The sequence below is a fragment of the Castor canadensis genome, chromosome 9 (genome assembly GCF_047511655.1).
Source record: "Castor canadensis chromosome 9, mCasCan1.hap1v2, whole genome shotgun sequence".
NCBI classification, from domain to species: domain Eukaryota; kingdom Metazoa; phylum Chordata; class Mammalia; order Rodentia; family Castoridae; genus Castor; species Castor canadensis.
The window spans coordinates 31,780,395-31,802,571 of record NC_133394.1 but is presented as its reverse complement, the minus strand read 5'-3'; the positions used below and the strand labels follow the sequence as shown (position 1 = coordinate 31,802,571).

General features: G+C 36.6%; 1 protein-coding gene across 2 annotated transcripts in view; it reads left to right on the top strand.

The window, feature by feature from the left end:
- Positions 1-1,621, top strand: part of Eif4e (eukaryotic translation initiation factor 4E) — a 41,351-nt gene extending 39,730 nt beyond the window's left edge. For both annotated transcript variants that reach the window (XM_074041413.1, XM_020174899.2), the window contains one exon: positions 45-1,621. In XM_074041413.1, coding sequence (XP_073897514.1) covers positions 45-159 — 115 coding nt within the window. In that variant the 3' untranslated portion in view covers positions 160-1,621. The remainder of the gene's footprint in view (positions 1-44) is intronic.
- Positions 1,622-22,177: the final 20,556 nt, after the last annotated feature.

Genomic DNA, 22,177 nt, shown 5'->3' with positions numbered 1-22,177 from the left:
TTTGGGTGAATAAAAATTAATGGCCACTTTCTTTTGTCTTCTAGGAGGGTATACAAGGAAAGGTTAGGACTTCCTCCAAAGATAGTGATTGGTTATCAGTCCCATGCAGACACAGCTACTAAGAGCGGCTCCACCACTAAAAATAGGTTTGTTGTTTAAGAAGACACCTTCTGAATATTCTCATAGGAGACTGCGTCAAGCAATCGAGATTTGGGAGCTGAACCAAAGCCTCATCAAAGCAGAGTGGACTGCATTTAAATTTGATTCCATCTAAATGTTGCTAAGATATAAGAGAAGTCTCATTCGCCTTTGTCTTGTACTTCTGTGTTCATTTTTTAAATTTTTGCTAGAGTGTCCACTATCCCAATCAAAGAATGACAGTGCACATCATCCCCAGAATCCACAAATGTGTTCCTGGCCCACTCTGTAATAGCCTCGTAGAATTGCCATTACAAACACATTTTACCCATCCACAATATTCAAAAAAGAACTTGCGTTTCTATACCTTAATAGGAAAAAATGCTGTTTATGTTTCATTTTATGCAGGAGCATATTTTGCTGGTTTGAAAGAGTATGATGCATACAGTTTTCTAGCAATTTTCTTTGTTTCTTTATACAGCATTATCTTTGCTGTACTCTTGCTGATGGCTGCTAGATTTTAATTTATTTGTTTCCTGACTTGATAACATTAGTGATTCTGATTTCAGTTTTTCATTTGTTTGCTTTTGTTTTTTCCTTATGTAACATTGGTGAAGGATCCAGGAATATGACACAAAGGTGGAATAAACATTAATTTTGTGCATTCTTTGGTAATTTTTTTGTTTTTTGTAACTACAAAGCTTTGCTACAAATTTATGCATTTCATTCAAATCAGTGATCTATGTTTGTGTGATTTCCTAAACATAATTGTGGATTATTAAAAAAATGTAACATCATAATTACATTCCTAACTAGAATTAGTATGTCTGTTTTTGTATCTTTATGCTGTATTTTAACACTTTGTATTACTTAGGTTATTTTGCTTTGGTTAAAAATGGCTCAAGTAGAAAAGCGGTCCCATTCATATTAAGACAGTGTACAAAACTGTAAATAAAATGTGTACAGTGAATTGTCTTTTAGACAAGTAGATTTGTCCTTTTATTTCTCCATCTCTATAGAAGGAACTTGTACTTGTTATTGCAAGGCAGTCTCTCCTGTGTCTTGTGTCTTCCACATGAACAACAAGTTTGGAGCACTAGTTTGATTATTATGTTTATTACAGTTTTTAATAAATTGCATAGGTAGTATCATATATGGAATTAAACTGATGTGGCTATCTTTGTTTTTTTTTATATATAAAGTTAAGGCACAGTTGTTCAGTCTTAGGTAAATATACTTTCAATAAGTTAAAATTCATGAGAATTTGGGATTTTGGTGTATCACCATTTGATAGGAGCAGTGGTTGTAAAACTTGGTTGCTAAATTAAGACATTATGTAAGGGTCAAAATGATAGCATAGGAATGAAGTACGGTTGGGGGCACATGAGTTTAAGAATTTTATTAGTGTTATCTAAATAGAATTTAATAAACAAGTGATAAGATATATTTATATTGGTCAACTGTAGTATGATTTTTCTGTAAATTTGAAAACTTGATATACTCTGTTATCATTTGGAAGCAAACTTCAAAATGATTGTTTATGTTACATGCTAGTATAGTTCAGATCCTGTGAAGTGGGGTATTTTAGACCAAAGGGTAAGCTGAACTATAGGTAGAATAATGGAAATCATTAGTTGAGACAAAAACTTGTCTTTAAGTGTTGATTATGAATTGTTTTCAAATTGATAAACTTGATCATTTAAAAATAAACGTGAAATTAATAGCGTTGGTTTCGTTGTAGAATTTAAAAAGTTTTTAAAGGGTACCCCTCTTACTCAGTATTACAGAAATACTGAGTCAGTCTTCTGTGTTTATAATCTCAATTTATTTACCTAATGTCTGTTTAAGCATGAATGATTGCCTTAGCAGATTTGTTGTCCGTTTGATGTATATATATATATATATATATATATGAGTAACAACGTATATATAGTTACGAGCATTTTAAGAGCTTCCTTAAAAGTGATCATGGTAGTGGTGGGTTGACAATCAGTGGGATTGGAATAGTAGAAATTAATGCTTATGTTTCTTCTAAGATGTAATCCAGTTTTAAGAAATACAGGCTTTTAGGGTTGAGAAAGAATAATACAATAAATGTACACAGTTCTAAAAGGTTTTTTAAAATAATTTGTAGCATTTGATTATCATTACCATTTTAGAATTACAAATTTATTTTAGATCTTTTTTGCAGGAGCAGATTATTCTGGATCACTTTTGTCAGTTGCAACTTATGTGTCATAATGATTTGCAACTTTTCATAACTTCACAGTACCTTATTCTGTTCTTCCTGTCCAAGATATTATAAATAGATATATTGTCATAATACAGAATTGAAATAATCTTTCATGTATAAGTCGTAGCTCATTGAAGAATGTGAAGTTTCAACCAATGAAGTAATGTTAATTATTAATTCTACAGAAGGATTTAATGTGCACTATGTAAGAATTAAATAACTATAGCACTTATGTAGTACTAATTATGTGTCAGGCAGTGTTCTAGTAACTTTACATTCACATTAATCTATACAATAATCCTTTGATATGTATTAGAAATGAAGAAGGAGAGGCATTGATTTAGGTAGCTTTATAGCTTTTGTCAGATGCAAAATGTGAGTCTGAATCCTGAAAATTTAATTGCAGAGAACTAACTCTTACATGCTTTCTGGGTAAGGTAAGGCCTATCTAGTAGGCAATAGTAAATGATGCCAGATTGTGGCATGTTTATAAGCCAGGCATATAAACGCTTCTGTTTTCACTTCATTTGGTAATGATGCTAATGGATAATATTTTCTAGACTCATTCTGTTACCAATCCACTACACTAGTCATTTGAGGGAGTTTTGAGAACATAGGACAAAGTTATAGGAGCATACCATGAGTGAATATTTTCATACGCAATTTAAAATATCTATATCCTGCATTGTCTTCTAAGATGGCAAAATAAAGCAAAACATTCAACCAGCTAGGAGTCCAGATTTGTACATGCTTCAGTTGCATTCAAAAGGATAACTTAAACTTAGTAAGGAGCTGGACTTGTGGCGCACATCTGTAATCCCAGCACTTAGGAGGATCTTAAGTTAAAGGCCAGCCTGGGCTACATAGTGAGTTAAGGCCTTTTCTCAAATGACCTAGGGTTGGGGAGATGTAGTCACTGTTAGAATGATTGCCTAGCATGCACAAGACCCTGGGTTCTACGCCAGCACCACAAAACAAAAAAATGTAACAGGGCGTTGTGGTGATAACACAGTGATGCACATTTTAGAAATAAAACAGTAACAAGTCTTGCTGCCTTTTATCTCTAATGGTTTTTTTCTAGACAGTTTTCATTATTGAGTAATAAAAAAAATCTGACCACATATTGGGTCATACTGACATTGAAACACACAACTACTATTCACCATGTTTCTGGAGACCTGTATAGATTTGATTTTTTGAAACAAGGTCTCACTGTACAGCCTAGACTGGCCTTTTTTTGTTTTTTCTTACCCTCCCCCCCAGCTGTGGGGATGGAATTTGAACTCAGGGCTTTGCACTTGCAAACAGGTGCTTTATTGCTTCATTTGCAGTAGTCCCCAGACTGGCCTTGAACTTGAAATCCTCCTGCCTCAGTTTAAATTATATCTCACAATGCAGAGGGTAGAGGTTGAAATTGGTCTTTTATCACAGAGCTTGAGATGCACTGCTATTAAGCAAATCCTTAGTAGCTCAGGCCAACTCACTTGCCCATCATTACTCAAACGGATGGATTTGGTATCAAGATTTTGGTTCTGCCCTGTTCTGTTTTGTCTCTCCCCCACCCCACCCCCGGTACTGAGGTTTGAACTCAGGGCCTTCATCTTGAGCCACTCCACCAACCCTTTTTTGTGATGGGTTTTTTTCGAGATAGGGTTTTGCTTAACTATTTGCCTGGGCTGGCTTTGGACTGTGATCCTAATCTCTGCCTCCTGAGTAACTAGGATTACAGGTGTGAGCAACTAGCACCTGGTTCTTTCATCTTAAATAGTTTTCATATTTTGCTTACTGTGAATTCCAGAGTAGACAACCTTTGTATTACCTAGGGTTGTTTCAGACCTCTCTAGCCTTACTAGAGTGAAAGCAAACAATGAAATTGTAGGCTGTGATCACATGAAATTCAAGGAAATGAATTTTTCTCTCCTTTTTTCCTTTTCTCCATTTTTCCTTTTTTCCTTCACTTCAGACCTTGTAATTTGTCATCAAAGTCACTTCCCTGCTTCTTGGTGCTGGGCATAAAGCTAGAACAAAATGGACTAGCTCCCCTGCTCTAAAGAAAACTTAAAAGCAGACATTCAAAATGAATGAGTGTCTCCATAAGGTTTACAAGTAACTTTTGTTCTTAAAAATAGAGCTAGAATTTATATCCTGGGGATTATGTGGTCTGGAGGTAAATACAGAGTGAGGCGGGTGTGCTGAACACTGATGGGGGGACTGCAGTAACCCTGCGTATACAAATTATGGCTCTTGCAAGACCTAGTTTCTGCTTTATATCACTGAACTCTGGTTATTCTAAGTAAAGCCTTGGGGCTTTTTTAAATTACATAATACCACTTTAAATTTTTTCACCATTTGTTAACTTATTTTTAAGTATGTTGTGTTTTCAGTGTAATTGTGTCTGTATTGCTATGGGTTTAAAGGTAGCAGGCCTTTCTCCAGTTACCTTTCCAAAATCCCTGATTTTTTTTTTCTTTACTATTTGACCAAACATGACACCTGCTTACTTTTTTTTTTTCTTCCCTACAGAAGGGTAGAAGGTGAAAAATTCCTGTATCCTTCAATCCCACTCCTCTTTTTCAAGGTACCACTAAAACTTCTTGTAAATGTCTAGAAAGTTTCTGTGCATACATCAGTGACGTGTGTGCACATGTGTAGATTTTTTTCTTTGCCCGAAGAAGTCATTTTAATAGCTTTGTTTTGTCATTTAATAGTTTCAGACATTTTATGTGGTATACTGCATGTGGAATGCATTGTTTTTATTACTTGTCCTAGTGTTCCATTATATGGATATTGGTTCTTTATTGGTGAACTGACTCCCGTCATTCATCCATCCATCTACCTTTCAGCATTTTCTTCCCTCCAGTCCTTTTGGCATTTTTACCTTCACAGACCCACTTGTTACTTTGTAGTTCATATCTTTGTATGCTAAGTGTGATGAAAACAATTGGCTTTTCCTTGGCAGTATTAATGGCACTTACCCAGTCACCCATACCATTCTAGTTCATGTAGGAGGACCATCTTTTGTTGTCATCATTTATTCTACAAAGCAGCTTTGTAAGTGTTTCAGTTTTGGTCTTCATGATAGTTTTCTGATCTTTTAAAAATTTACATTCTTCTAATGAGCCAACATTGCTACAAGTAAAATAATTTGCCAGATGATCTAGTACCTGGTTTCATTTTAGATCTGAGATGTTGAAAAGTTAAACCAAACACAATACTGGACCTGGTTTCATCTTTAAACCTTATAATGATTTAACTTCACAATTTACTGAATGAGCATTTCCCAAGCACATTTATTGTGATAACCAGTTTTCTTTGGCATGTTTAGTTTTGGTGGGAGTGGGGTTTGAATTCAGAACTTCATGCTTGCAAAGCAGTTGCTATACCACTTGAGCCATACCTTCAGTCCATTTCACTCTGGTTAATGTAAAGATGGGGTTTTGAGAACTGTTTGCCTGGGTAGGCCTCAAACTTTGATCCTCCTGATTTCAGCCTCCCAAGTAGCTAGGTTTACTGGTGTGTGTGAGCCACCACCACCTAGCTGGGATGTTTGTTATTAAAGTTTTGTTTGTCTGCTTTCAGTTTGGTCTTCAACCTTTGATTGAGATTAGTTGGTTTATCCATGATGCCTGCTTTATGTTTTGGTGTGTGGAAATGGGAGGCATGAGTTTTCCCAACTTGGCTGTATTTTGCATTGATTCTTTATGGCAAAGTGTTAATTAAGTATATTATACACACCTGCGAGATACTTTCTGTATTGTAGTACTGCCTTTTAGGAAATAACAATGGTTAAACATTGCAGTGTCCTGTACATTTTCACTTATAAGGGTTTTGTAATTAAGCCAAAATTATATTTAAGAGGATCATTAAGTTATTTCAAATACCTTTTCTCCTTTCAGGAAACCACTAATTATCTTCTCTCCATGTTTTTTAAAGTATTCTCTCAAAGCAGTACTTCAGATATATCTTCCATCTCTACTGTCCTTGTGACCAGTGATTTCCCAGTCTGTCCTTAACCACGACCATGTCCTGTTCTTAAATTAGTTTCTTCTTGCCTAAGGCGTCTATGTTTCCTAAACTATAGCCAGTCCCTATACTGGCTATAGCCAGTGCCCATATCAGTTTTGTAAAGAAAGGTTTATTGAAACATGGTCTCACCCATTTGTTTGCATATGTCTGTAGTTGTTCGTGACAAACTGGTCACAGAGCATAAGCTATGTACTTTTTAGCTTTATAGAAAAGGTTTTGTTTGCAAAACAGATATCCAAGGGTGGGATTATAGCTCAGTGGGATGCCCTGGGTTCAGCCCCCAGCACCAAAAAGAATGTAGATGTATTGGTAGGTAGATGTCCTACCTTCTTTCCAGCAAACCCTCAATCCCTTCCCACCTAATACGGGCTTTATCATTAGTACTGTCAACTGAGTTTGATTTGCATCCTTACCTACTTTCTGTCATGTTCCACTTAGATAAAGTCTCCAAGTCCACTGCAGATTTCTCAAATTTTTCTCCTAATTATCCCCATCTGTGTTTTTATTCTAAACAACATCCCAACTGGTGTTTATACTTTTTGCCTATGCCCTCAAAACGTGTTCATTGTTTGTCTACCTGTGTTCTTTATCCTTTCCATTAGAAAGCAGCCGAAGTAACCGAGAGTTCTCTCAGAAGTAAAATACTGAAGCTTATGTGCTTATTATAGTGGTAGTCTATTTTAATAAGTGATTCCAAATGATTTCTAAATCATCTAACACAGCGGTATTCATTTTATAGGCCTGTCTTAATGTATTTTCTATATTACCTAGAGGAACATGTGGCATGCATTTATTTTTTCCTTGCTTTATTGCAGGAAGCTTTTTTAAAAAGGGGGGAAAAAAAGAAAGTACAGAATATGATTAAGCCAAAAGTAAAGTTAGCATGGAAAGTCCATTCTAGTGACAAAATGAGAGGGAGAAGCATTTCTTCAAAGGATGGTAATGTCATGCTTGGGGAACTGCCATTTGTAGATCAAAATTTTTGCCCTAAGTAATCTAGTGGGCTATGCCAAAGGAAGAGAGGATATAGTAGATATTTCAGAGATTAAATTAAAAACAGCTGCTCACCCCAGAAAATTGTACACTTGCTTTGGAGACAAGACAGTTCAAATTCTAGTTCTGGCATCGTTAGCTATACAAACCTAGTCATAGTTGAGTTCTTTGCCAGTTTCCTCAGGTGTAAAATGAGCCATGATGCCCAAAAGGGAGGGGGATTGTGAGACTGAAGTTCCTGTGTGTACAGAGCATAGCATAGTGCCTGGTGCATAGCAAGTGTTTGTTTGATGGATTTTAGCCTTTCATAAATCAACATAAAAGGACATCTAAAGTACAAATAACAAGTTTTGTGTGGGTTTTTTTGTTTGTTTTTTTAAGTTTTCAGTAGAGCTAGGGATGTAACTGAGTAGTAGTGAATAAAGCTTTGGGTTCAAACCCCAGCACTGAAAAAAAAAAAAAAAGTGCGGACCAAGGTGATACAAATTGCAATTCCATTGGAATTTACCACATGTTGAGGTCCAAGTTTCTAATCCAGCCCACACACAATTTGTAGGTGTATGGTTCTTAATTTTTTTTTTGAGATTGGATTTCAGTATGTAGCTCAGGCTGGCCTCAGCCTTCTAAATAGGTTTTCTTTCTAATAGGTTATACAGTTACATATTCTCCCCCAAGGGTGGCTACGCCCTGATTTATGATTGCTAATGACACATATAAGTCAAATTTATGTATTATTTAGGAGTCCTATAGATCCAGAGCTATTCCTTGGGTTTCTTACGCTGAAGGACTTTGTATTCTCAAATTCAGGCTCCATGATCTAGAGGGATGATAATCGCCAGTGCTCTATAAAGCTGTCAGATTCAGCACCCCATGAGTGAACACAAATGTGTCACAGCACACACTATTATCCTGGATAATAGAACTTGCTTACCTGCTTTTATGAAGGGGAAAATTTCTAACTGGAGAATAGAAATAATGGAATAATACAAGGAAATAAAAGGAAAGTCTTTAATAAAATGCTTAGCTTAAACATGACTACATAATGAAACCTAATGGTTGGACCTAGCCTAGTACAGTGTCATCATGACAGCCCTGAACTGTAAGCTGCTAAATGACTTACTCTGAAAAGGTGACGTATACTTGGTATTCCTTCTGACAAAATATTTTATTTCAATGTACATGGTGATATTCCTGGGAAATTCAGAGTACACAATTATACAAAAAATACTTGATGTCATGAAAAACAACTTTGTGTTAGATAATGGAATTAGATTCAAGTTTTTCAGTCTTACAAGTAGATTCCTTAAGAATCTACATTCCTGACAAGATGAATATCACTTGAGACACCAGCTTTTAGGTTTGTAGATAATGTTCTGTCAGTTGCCCTAAGAATGCCAGAAGCATTCCGCCAGTAATCGTTCCAAAGTGTCCCGTAAACTTCCATTGGACCTGTAGTTCTCATGGCGGAATTCCTATTGAGAATTGGTTCTGTGGAGCAGCACCTTTCAAGTTTCATTGTGCATGCGAGTCAGGTCTTCATTCTCCATTTCTCAGGAGCCCTCAAGTGGTTCCACTGATGATCCTTGTGATCCAGTCACCACATGTTAAAAGCAGTACTGCATAAAGCTCTGTATGCTGTCCAAAACAGTAGCTATTTAATTTGCCATTCCTCACTTTTTCTTTCTTTCTTTTTTTTTTTTTTTTTTTTTTTTGTTGGAATGGTGTTTGAACTCAGGGTTTTGTGCTTGCTAGCAGGTGTTCTGCTTGAGCCAAACCTTTCCATTTTGCTTTTTTTTTTTTTCTTTTCCCCAGATGGGTTTTGGTGAACTATTTGCCAGGGCTGTCATTGAACCACAGTCCTCCCATTCTCAGCATCCCAAGTAGCCACCAGCACCTGGCTTGGCTACTTTTTTTTTTTTTGGTGCGGTACTGGCATTTGAACTCCACCTCATGCTTGCTCAGCAGGCGTTGTACTGCGTGAGACACTCCACTAGCCCTATACCAACCTCATTTTAAGTGCTTAGTAAATGTGGTTAGTGGTTATTATTTTGGACAATGGAGATTTAGGATATTTTACCATCTCCAAAAGTTCTATTGGACGCTGGTACTGCATATTGTTCTGAAGTGAGCTTTTAATGTGCCGAATTGCAGTGAGTTTTTACTTTTGGGCAAATATTTGAAGAGCAATCCTGTTTTAAGAGCAGGATAAGATTGCAGTTCTTTTTGTTGAGTTTGACGTGAAATGTACCTGAATGGATTGCCACTAAATCTGCACAGAGCTGAGTCCAGGTTCTGCTGAAGAAAGCATACATGTTTCTCACCACAGGCTGCAATAACAAATGCATTTCGTTTCGTGGCTTAGCTTATATATTCATGTACATACCAAAACAAAAGTTTGATTAAGCTGTACTTGATGTGACCTTGTGTGATGAGTTCTGAAATTTTTCTATGCCAGTCTTTTTTCTTTCTTGAATACTAGTCTCAATCTTCTAGGCAGTCACAATCTGCAGTTTGAAAAAGTGCCATAAAAAGCATCTGTGGTAATGTAGGTCTCTGAAAATTATAAAGAATTTTATAATCGTGGGTCATCTTATGGCCACTGTATGTTTCTACTTGATTAACTTCTAGCTATACTTTAACATAGATATAAAGTATATTCCCAGGTAACTGAATGAATTGCCTTGCCATGTAGCACTGTGAAATTGTTAATCTGTTATTCAGTTAAATAACTAACTTTTGGCAGTGCCCAAAGTGGTGATGATTTTAGACAAATTCTCTGTAGAATGTTTTATTTGGGGGGGGAGGGAGAAATAATTACATTGCAAGACTAGTTGCCTACTTAAGATTACACAATTTATGACAATAAACATTGTGTCATCTCTAATGTAAATACTTCTCTGTTTTGTGTAGCAGTAGAATCTGTATTCACTTTACCCAAATGTGGTAGCAACTTAGGTTTCAAACTAAAAAGAAGGTGCAAGAAATATGCACATTCCTTTTCAACCCCACTCTAATTCTGATCTATTAGAAGATGCTTCTCGTGTTGAATAGACAATAAAGACAAAATGTAATATAGTTCCACCTCATGGCTATAATATGAAAATTTATGTATTGGGTCAAAATGTTTCATTAATTGACTGCTATGCACCAGGCATTCCTAAGTGCTGATCAACACTAATAAAGCAGAATAAAATCTATCCCTCTCAGGCCTGTAAATCCCAGTTACTCGGGACGTGGAGCTCAGGAGAATCACTGTTTGAGGCCAGCCTTGGCAAAAAAATTTGAGACCCTACTTTAAAAATAACTAAAGCAAAACAGGTTAGGAGTGTGGCTCAAGAGCACCTGCCTAGCTAGTGGAAGGTCCTGAGTTCAAACCCCAGTACTACTCTCTCCCTGCCATCTATCCCTAAAAAGCTTTTGTTCTAATGGGTTTATAGATACGTTTATTGCCCCCTAAGAATTTTTGATGTACACAGTTCAATGTAAGGTTCTTTGGTGCTAAAAGATGGTCACTTTCATTGTTAATTTTGTTTTGTCATACAGAGAAATGTCTGATTTTTCTCCACTGAAGTAGATAGCCCTGGTATTACCTGCCCTGAACTCTTCCTCTCTAGAATCTATTGCTTCTCCCTAACCCTTGAAGTCAATAGTGGCTTTACTGTAGGTTATAGACCCCCAAATACATAGGCTTCCCTTCAGACCAATAAATAGAATTCTCTTTTGTTAGAACTCCAGATGAATAACTTTTTATTTTGACATAGTTCAATTACAGAAAATTAAAGAATTTCCATAATACCCTTCATACAGATTGATCAAATGTTACCATTTTACTGCATTTACTTATTCTATTCTTTCTGAGCCATTTGAGAATAAGCTGACGTTCCCTTAGCTCTGAAATGTTTCAGTCTCCTAAAATCAGTGTATATCTCCTAAAAGTAAAGACATTTTCTTACATAACTATAGTACAATGATCAAAATTATAGAACTAGCACAATCAGATTTTTACCAACTGTCTCATAACTTCCCTTGATAGCAAATAAAAAGTTAATATGTTGCTTTCATTTGTCTCTTTCCCTTCCTTTAATCTGAATAGGTTCTCAGTCCTTTGTATTGAGTGGCATCAACAGTTTTTAAAGAGTACATGTCAGTTAATTTGTAGAATATTTCTCAATTGGAGTTTGAATAATATTTCTTCATGGTTAGGGACAGGTTATACACTTTTGGCAGGAATATGACAGAAGTCACCATACTCGGGAACACACCAATTTGTCCTGTTATTGATGATGCTGATTTTGATCCCTTAAGTGATAACTGCAAGCTCTCCAGTATAATTTCCTTCTTTGTAATTAGTGTCTTGTAGTGGAACTTTTTTGAGACTACGTAAATAACTTTTTATTCAAACTTGACCTACAAAGTATTAGTGCCAGTGGGTGATCTTGCCTGAATCAGTTATGATGATTGCCAAATGGCTATTTCCCTACTTCTGCATCCTTGGTGGTGTATATTAGTTGGCTTCCTACTGTAAGAAAAGAGCTTTCCCTTGTTTATTTCAGTGCAGACTTGGTTTCTGTTAATCAGTTAACTTACTGTCATTGCTTATGGTGCTCACATTGCCCAAATTTGGCCAGTGTGAGCCCTTTGAAGCTGGCTCTTTGCCCTTTTGACATGTTCAGCATCATTTTTTGAGTGCAGTTTACTTTTGTTTAAATGGGGTTCCCAGGTTTTTCTAGACTCATCTTATACTTTCCCTACTAGAGCTCTGAGTTCTTCAGTGGAGTATGGAATTTAGTAACCAGTATCTGGGCAGTTGATGTCTTTGCTACCAGGGTGTCATTGCTTGTAAGTCCTCACAGCAGGCAGCTGTGAGAAGTATGTATGTGTACATACCCACACACGTCAATTTCTACAACTCTTTATACATAACGTCTTAAATCTATTTCCAACATTGCTGAGGTCTTTCTGGTCTTCCTTTCCGTACATGGAGTTCCATTTTGCATACTGTGCTGATGCAGGGTAACCACCAACCCCCATACACAAACTATTTCAAGAATTGTTAGCCCTTGCTAAAAGGAAATCTAAGTAGAATTCAAAAACTGAATTAAAAAAAACAAATATATTAGTTGTACAACGGGGTTTCACTATGGCACTTCCATACATGTGTCTGTTGTGCTTTGATCTGTGCTATATGTCTAACACTCACATTATTCAGATACTTTGTTTGAAACTTGACTTCTTTGTCCATTCATCTCTACCTTCAGTGTGGTTGTGTTACTAAATCAAAATACCGTTTGGTATTACTATACCCCTATCATTTCTCATTTCTCTCCTTCTGCCTCCTTTTTTCTCCCCTTCCTTCCCCTTTCTTTTCTGTCCCCTCTGCTTTTCTTGTCTCTTTTCCCCTTCCTCTTTTTTCCACCTCCCTTCCTTTTCATTTTCTTTCCCTTGCCTTGCCTTTTCCTTTCTTCTCTTTCTTCTTCATTTATGTAATACATTGCCGTGGTTACAAAAGTTAGAATAACTTATAAAGGGATATTTAGAAAAATGGCATCTTCCCTTCCCCTCTAATTTTTTCTGTCATTTTGATCCCATTCCAGCCTGCTCTCCAGTGGGTAACTAAGCTCTAATCTTTGAGTTCTAGTTATTTCTTTCCGCACAAAAGAATAGGAATGTGTATATTCTTACTTTTTCTTACCCAAAGGATAACGTACTGTAAACACTCTTTTGCACTTTGCTTATTTCACTTGACAGTATGTCCTGGAAAATGCTCCACAGCGGTTCCTAGAGAGTACTCATTCTTATTTATGGAAGCATAAGACTTCACTGTCTGCCCTCAGTTTATGCAGCCCCTCTGTGCTCTGTATGACTAGATACGTTGCAATATGTGCAGGTACAAATGCTGTAGCACAGGTGGATTTTCATCTGTCTTCAGGGTAAACCACTAGAAATGTAAATTGTTGGGTTAAAAGCTAAGTAAATATGTACAATTAATTCCTTCCTCAAAGTTGGCATCAATGTGCATTCCAGTTTTGGTGTGTGTGCTGCCAGAGTGAGCACACACTGTGTTCCCACCCTCAGTGTATAAGACCGACTCCCCACCCTCATCAACACAGTGTGTTCTTAGTATTTCTTTGCCAGTGGACAAATGCAAAAAAGTATTTTGGTATAGTTTTAATGTCCTATTTGAGGAATGTTAAATTTTAAAGTGTGTGTGTGTGTGTATACGTGTCTTTACCCATTTTTTCCATTTTGGCATTTTTGACAGCCCCTCAGATAATCACCTAATAATGAAATGTGCAACCAGTAAGAGCTGTTACTAGAGTAACACCATCTAACACAAGGTGTAACCGAGTAACACAAGGTGAAGTAAAACTGTCTCCATCTTGGCCACCTTTATAAGGTAGGAGTGTGTGTGTCTGCCCATGGGCACCAGAATCAATAAGGAGAGCATGAGAACTGGTATTTCATGGTTCCTGGTTCCAGTTTTTCCTGAACTCTTGCATTTCTTACTCTTCTCAATTTTTATTCAAGAATTTCTGCATTCTGCAAGCAAAGAATTCTCTTCCCAACTTTGAGACTTTTAATTTTTTAACTAAAAAATTTTATTTTAAACTATTTTTGAATAACTATACATTAATAATGTGAAGGAATGTCATTTATAATCCATATATGCATGCTTAATTTTTTATTTTGAAAAATTGTTTTGCTTTCATTGGATTTCCATTGCTTGCTAACAAAATAGCCTAATGCAATAAGCATTTTATTTGTTTTTTACTATAATTTATTCATATTTCCTGGAGGAGCACTCTCCAACTGTGGGTAGTTTTCACTGCTTTTTCATTTTTTGTTTACATATGTTAGTTGTACAAAAGGGTTTCATTGTGATATTTCCATACATGTTATTTGACTTTGGTCAAATTCCCTCTGTTACTTTTTCTTATCCCTTTAAAATATAATTTTAACAGGTTTCATTATTGTTTTTATACATGTGTATAAAAGTAGTTCATCCATACTCACCCCCCTTCACTGTCTCCTTTTGTCCTCCCCCTCCCACTGATACCCATTCCCCAAGTATTTCTGACAATTATCTTTGGGCTCATTTAAAAATGTGATTTAGTAAGTTGCAACTTGAATATACTTTTCCAGCATTTCTCAGTTTTTCTGTTGCTGGATTTTTTTAGTGGTTACATGCTTTTTGTTTGTTTGCTTTTGGTGATACTGGGTATTGAACTTGGGGCCTCACACTAGGTAAGTGCTCTCTCTACCCCTTGAGCCATGCCAACAGTTCTGTTACTGGACTTCTCGATACTGCTTTGTACTGAGCCAGTCCTGCTCCCTTCCACTCTTGCACATCCGTTTTAGGGTGCAATTGTATTTTTGTTGGTGCTCTCTGAGATCTGCTGGACTGGGCTGTCTCTTTTATTCTGCACCATCTTGGGTGCTTTGGGCAGTGTAGACAATCTCCAACCTACAATGGCTCAATTTAGGATTCTTTTTACTTTGCGTGGAGCAAAAGAGATACATAGTCCATAGAAACTATACTTTGAATTTTGATCTTTTCCTACAGTAAGGTAATCTCTTGTAATACTGAGCAGTGGCAATGGGCCACTGCGCCTGTTCAGTCATATGACTGTGATGGTCAAAGGTGATAATTCACACTGTACTGTTGGTAGTTTCTTTTTGAATATTGTGTTTTGTGTGTTTGAATCCCTTCACATCTACAAAACACCCATCTCTGTCAGAGAGAGAGATCCAACACTTCATTATAAAACAGGCTTTGTGTCAGATGACTTTTGCAACTGGAGGTTAACGTGTTTTGAGTAGATTTAAGGTAGTTGAGGCTACCTGTGATGCTCAGTAGGTTAAGAATATAATGCATTTGTGACTTAGGGGATTTTCAACTTATAATGGGTTTATTGGAACAATTCCACTGTAAGTTAAGGAACATCTGTACTTACGTATAACCATAAATTATAATCTGTGGTTTACACACTTCGTGTGCTTGATTGAGAAAGGTCACAGGTTTTTGTTGGTTTTGTCCAGTTTCCAGGAGGAGAAAGGGACGGAAACTGATTTGCATGCTGTTTCGTGTCAGAAGTCCTTGTTCCTGTTCTTTTCTATTCATTATGGTTCTGAGAAGGAAGACTGGTAATGTTATCCATTCTCCACTGTTTTCAGTTACAAGCCAGAAGCCCCTAGGCAAGCACTTTACTAGGGAGCTATACCCCAGCTCTGATGTTGGTCAGTTTTCACCCTCTCTAACTCTGAGATTTTCTGTCTTTATTACAGAAGTAATTTGTCTTTATTATTGTAATGAACACAGGGCTTTGCACATGCTTTGGCATTCTTTAGCAGGGTGTGGTGGCTCACTCCTATAATCCCAGCACTCAGGAGATTGAGGCAGGAGGCTCTCTAGTACCTGGGCTACATAGTGAGACCTTGTCTCAAAAAGAAAATTTAAAAAGAATTTCTTTAAAGCTGTGTTCTTTAAATGTCAATGTCAGCAATGACATGGAACATTTTTATTTAGACTCTCATTTAAGAAAATGCTTCAATTTTAAAGACTTCCCAGTCTTTTAAAGTACATTATCTTACACATTTCTTAAATTGTGCTTCTTTATTGACTTGTAACTTGTGATTTTTTTTAATAATCACATTTACTGCATTTAACTCATGTCTATTTTGTCTTATTTGCTGCCTGACCCTGATGTCATATTTTCAATGAAATCAGATTTATTATTTTTTATTTGACTATATTTGCTTATTAAATATCCACATAATTTATAAAAATGTGAGGAACAAATAAGTTATCTGGAGTTTCCTTCCACCTGTCTAACGCAGGATAAGTACTGTTAGTATTTGGTGTTCAAATCTCCATGTGTTTATAAAACCCACATAAATGCAGGGTTGGTGAAAATGTTTGCTTATAATTGACCTAAGTTCTTGGTTGAAAGAAATGTCAACAATAGAAATGTATTAAGTGTTAATTAAACTTACTAATTTTATATAGCATACACTAAGAGGGCAGGAGGTCAGAGTTCTAGGATTTACAGCAACTTGGTCAAGTCAGGGCTCTGGATTCGCTTCCATGGTGCACTTAGCTTTCATCTGGTGGTCACAAGATGGCTCTCACAGCTCCAGCCATGACTTACTCAGGTAGGTATGTTCAAACACAAGAAGCAAGGAAGTGGGCTGTTTCTCCTTGTGTTTCTCATTTCAAGGAGAAAAAAACAAATTTCCTAGGAGACCCTCGCACAGTTTTGCTTCCCATCAGTCATGTTCAACTGTAAGAGGCTGGGAAAGAGTGCTTTGGCATTTTCTACTTCCATGTTGAGAGGTAGACATTGCCAGCAGAGGTAGCGATGGGCAATGGCTGCTGGGTCCACAACCTATAGTACCTGTCATACTCATTACAGTACACAATGGGGACGTTACGATTTGTACTCATTTGGGTGTGAGGATTCTTTGTTTTCTATACCCAAATCCCATTACTAATAAATGGTACCTCATATTCCACTAGGCTGACACATCCACATGTGTAAGAGTGGAAGCCTAATCAGTGTTTTATACCTGAGTCTTGCTTGAAATACAGTACAGATCCTTCTAGGTCAATATGCATGGATGTAATGTCAGTTCTTTTGGCCTACATAGACTATACTGGGTATAAACCACATTTTATTTTACCAGAGCCTTGTTGATGAGTGTTCCTTGTTTGTAGTTTTTTTCTCACTGTAATTACTGCCATTCTAAACATCCTTATATAAATCCTTAGATTTTTGAAGCTTTATTTAGATTATATGAATAGTTACCTGTTGCTAGGCTAAAGGGAATGTCCTACATATATATAATTTTGCACAAACTCACAAATGCTATTATAAATATACATATCCCTCACAAGTAAAGAACGTTCCATTTTATCAGTAGCTTTGCTAGTGATTTTCTCATTGTCTGGCACGATGTGGTAGAGTGAAAAAGTCCTTGTACCTCATGAGTTTAGGGTCTACTGGAGGAAGCAGACAATAAATAAATACAATAAAGTAAGTGTTATATAAAGGGCAACTAGTAAGTGCTGTGAAGGCAGATAGAGCAAGGTGGGCAGAGGGAGCATGTGTAAGGGGATTTCTGGGTTAGATTGGGTGATCTGGGCAAATTTTGAATAGTTGACTCGGGGCAAAGACCTGAATTAAGAAGCAAGTCGGAGTTAATATCTAAGAAAGTGTTTGGGGACAGAAGGAACAGTGCTTTGTGTGAAGGTCACAGGCTGCCCAGTGTGGCTGCAGTGGCGATGGGGAGGATGGAATGAAATGAGATCTGTGGTAAGGTGCTCACTAACGCTTAGTGCTTAACAATCTGATGCATGTGAAGTGATAGGCTATCAACAGCTTGTATTTCTATAAGTTTTAATTTACATTTCTCTATAGGAATATGTTAGATGTGTTTTGAACTTCTCACATATGTGCATATATATATTTGGATTTATATATAAATATAATATATACATATATATGTATTTGATTTTACTCTTGTGCCTATTATTATTTAGTCCTCTGCATATTTATAACCTTAGTTTCATTTTTTCAGTCAGATTGCTTTTTTACTATTGTTTTCTAAAAGCTACTTAACATATATTTGGTATTGTAATACTTTTGCAAGTTTATTGACTTTAGCTAGGGTATTTTTTTCTCATCCACAAATCATGAATTTCTTTGAATTAAAATATATCTCAGGCTGGTGGAGTGGCTGAAGCGGTAAGAGCACCTGCCTAGCCCTGAGTTCAAACCAGTTCTGCCAAAAAAATCCCCCAAAATCTCTTAATCTCAAGCTTGTCGTTTTGGATTGTTTAATAGCATCTTTATATGACTTTTTCAAGAAGGAATCATACATATTTTGTAAGCCTTTGAATATCTGCAGTTATCATTGGTTTTAGAGGTTTTTTAAAAGGAGCTTTGAATAGTGCAGGGTTGAACACTGTTGGGTTCCAGTGTTTTTCTTTGAAAACGTTACAAATATCGCTCAATTATTCTTGACATTTAAAATTGCAGTCAGACCCATCCTAAATGTTTGCAAGGCCCAAGACAAGAGTTCACAAGAAGATTCACATACAGTAGGTTTTACTGTTTAAAATGTTTTAATCAGGCTAACAAATTTAAGTGTATTCCATTTTCCTTTGCTGGTAGATAAATTTTTATTACAATAATTTTGAAAAAGATGTGTAACAATGGTTTTTAATGTGACAAAGTACAAAATGTCAAATGACTGAATTCAATTATTGCACATATCTGAATGTTTGAATGAATGATAAAGATATATACCTTTAATTAATGTTTCTGTTTTGTTCAGTTCTCTCACTCTGCTTATTTTGATTCTATTCTTTACATATTTACCTATTTCACTGTATATCTTCCTCACAAATCTGTATTCTGAAGAAATTTTCTCAAGTTGTCTTGCCTTCATTTTAACAAAAATATTCATTTCATTCTTCTAAGGATTTTGTTATAATTTGTGTTTTGTTGACAGTAATATAAAACATAAAATATATGTGTATATTTAAATATATTTCATCCAAAGTGGAAAGTATTAAGATTATTTTCCAAAAGTTCTTTTAAAATATTTTAATTTGTTAAAAAATAAATCTGAATATAATTAATGTCTTAATTTTAAGTAAAAATTTAAATAAATAATTTGAATTTAAATTTTTGAATTTTTTGTGAAGTGTTTTAAATTATTTATATAAATAAAACTATGCAGCCCTATATTGTTCAGTGTTCCTCTTGTTGCTAAAGTGAAGAATCAACCCCGCATCTCACACATTACAACTATTTATACCAAATTTAATACTCTAAAGCATTGAACTTTAGATACCTGTTGTGAACATTTCACCATTTGTGACTCATCATGTCTTTTGAAAATCTAGTCTTGTTTCGTTTCTTTTAACCTGGGACAGCCCTGCCAATTTTTTTTTTTTTTCGGTAGGACTGGAGTTTGAACTCAGGGCTTTGTGCTTGCAATGCAAACACTCTACCACTTAAGTCACATCACCAGTCCATTTTACTCTGGCTATTTTGGAGATGGGGGTCTTGTGAACTACTTGCCCCAGGTTGGCTTCAAACCTCAATTCTCTGATCTCAGCCTCCCAAGTAGCTAGGATTACAGGCATGAGCCATTGATGCCCAGAAGCTCTGCCACTTTTCCTCCTTGACATTGCCATATGAGGGGACCAGATCAGTTGTTTTGAAAGATGATATCTGTCTTGGATTTGTCTGATTGATTAACCTGATCCTCTGTCAGTTTATTTTCCTAAGTTAGAATCATGTGAAACTCTTGAGAAGAAGGCCATGCATGTCCTCCTTCGCCTCATTGCTAAGCACATGATGACAAGCTAGATCACCTAGCCGGGATGATGTCAGACTTCTTCATTGTAATCACACATTTTTCCGTGGCAACAGTAAGATACTTGGATCTCAGCCAAGATCCTCTTTTCCAACAACCTTTTACCAAATGGTTGTAGCATTCTTGTCTGAATTATTTCACTGAGGTTTGCAGAAAGGATTTCCAATTAAATAATTCCTTGTACATTTATTAGCTGACATTTTTCTCCAAAAAAATTTTCCCTCATTCTCTGGAGGAAAATTATAGTTCCTCCCCAAAGGCAAAGTAAGTGTTTAATTCTTTTCTTTAAAATAACCAACCTTCAGAGAAAAGAAATGGTTACCTTAAGGAATAAGGAGTGCATGAGGAGAGAACAGAGATAAAAGCAAGGTACTTTTGATTTTTTTTTTTGCTGTACTGGTGTTTGATCTCAGTGCCTACACCTTGAGCCACTCCACTGGCCCTTTTTACGATGGGTTTTTTCGAGATAGGGTTTTGTGAACTATTTGCTTGGGCTGGTTTCAAACCTCCATCTCTGCCTCCTGAGTAGCTAGGATTACAGGTGTGAGCCACCAGCGCCTGGCTTGATTTTCTTTTACTGATGTGTTTTGTATATTTAAAAATTAATTTAGAGGGCACATGTAAAGCAAACATCCAAACTTAACTCAAAAAATAAAGGGCCTGTTTTTATTTCATATTGTTAGAGCCTATGCAGAGAAAATAATTATTCCAAGTGGCAGCTGAATTTAAAACTCTACCTGTCCATGCATTGAACAATATATTCTAAGAACAAATAGAATTATAAAGAAATCTTAAGCCTTGCTAGGTAGTTTTATTGCTGATAGTAAAACAGGTGTTAGAAATACCTCCCAAGACTTTCACTGCTAGAGAAAAGGGTAGTACAAATACAACCTCAAATGTTCAGAAAGATTTCTGTAATAGGTATGAATTGTGTTAATATGAACTCATTTTCAAATAGTTTCAGTGTGTTTCCTAATTTTTTTTTTTTTTTTGGCAGTATTGGGGTTTGAACTCAAGGCCTTAAACTTGCTAGTCAGGCAGAAGCTCTACCACTTGAGTCATTTCTTCAGTCCTACTTTTTCCTGTTGATAGAGTCTAGCATTAATGCCGCCCCAACTGGTAAAAATGAGACTCCTAAGTATATATGATTTCCCACACAAAATTTACATTTGCCCCATATCAAAGCTGGTGAAACCCTGCTCTCCTTCTCTGTGAAAGACGCTGCCTCTAGACAGCAATTCTCACACCACTCAATTGGCAGAAATGAGTGGTCCATCCACTCTGCTCCTCTCCTAATTCTTTCACTCTTTTCTCACACTTGCACTGTGATGCTGATGATTCCTGATTCTCTGAGAAAATAGAAGCAAGCAGAAGAATCTTCCTAAGGCACTGTCTCCACATCCGCCCATGTACACAAGTCCATGCATCCTAGCTTCCTCCTGCTCCTTCCTCCTGTAGAACCTCCCCAGCCTCCCTTCTGGCCATCCTGCTAAAGATGTCAATCTGTCATTCTGTCTGCATCATCTCCAGTCCTTTGGTATTTCACTGTTCCCTTCAGCATGTAAGTATACTACTTTCTCATCTCTAGAAAACTTCTAGTCCCACTCCCTCTGCTGGAGCAACACTGCTCAAAGGAATGAACCCTGCTACAGATCGAATCCATAAGGCCACCATCCATATAAAGCTATAGACCATTTCTATCTCCAGGTTTTCTTCTTCAATTTTTTATTTTATTTTGAATTATCATACATTAATAATATGAGGGAATTTCATTGTGATAATTCCATATATATACAGTGTACCTTGAAAAGTTCACCCCTCCATTCTGTTCCGTTGCCCTCTTCGTCCCCTGTGCTTCACACGTGTTTGGTGGGTTTCATTGTGTTTCTTCATGTGTACATACATAGCATACTTCGACCCTCTTCACCCCTCGGTACCCTTCCCTTTCCTCTCCACCTCCAGGTTTCCTCTTGCCCCTTCCTAGTCAGTATCTTGCCCTAAAGGTAATCTAGCCACGTAGACTGGTGCACATCTATAATCCCAGCTACTTGGGAGACTGAGGCAGGAGGACTGAAAGTTTGAGGCAGTCTGGGCAATTTAGTCAGCCTGTGTCTCAAAATAAATAAATAAATAAAGGCTGGGAAGTGTAATGTACTGTTGTGACCTCTTTCACTTATTATATTATTTCACTTATCATATTAACCTGTTTTGTTGCGAGTGTCAATAGTGTGTGCATGCGTGTGTGTGGTACTAGGGCTTGAACTCAGGGCCTTATGTTTATTAGGCTGGTGCTCTGCCATTTGAGCCACAACCCCAGAGCAAATATTTTTGAAGAGTTTACAGTTTATTAACCTTCATGAAAAATCCGCACAATTGCCGCAGGCAGTCATTGTAGAATCC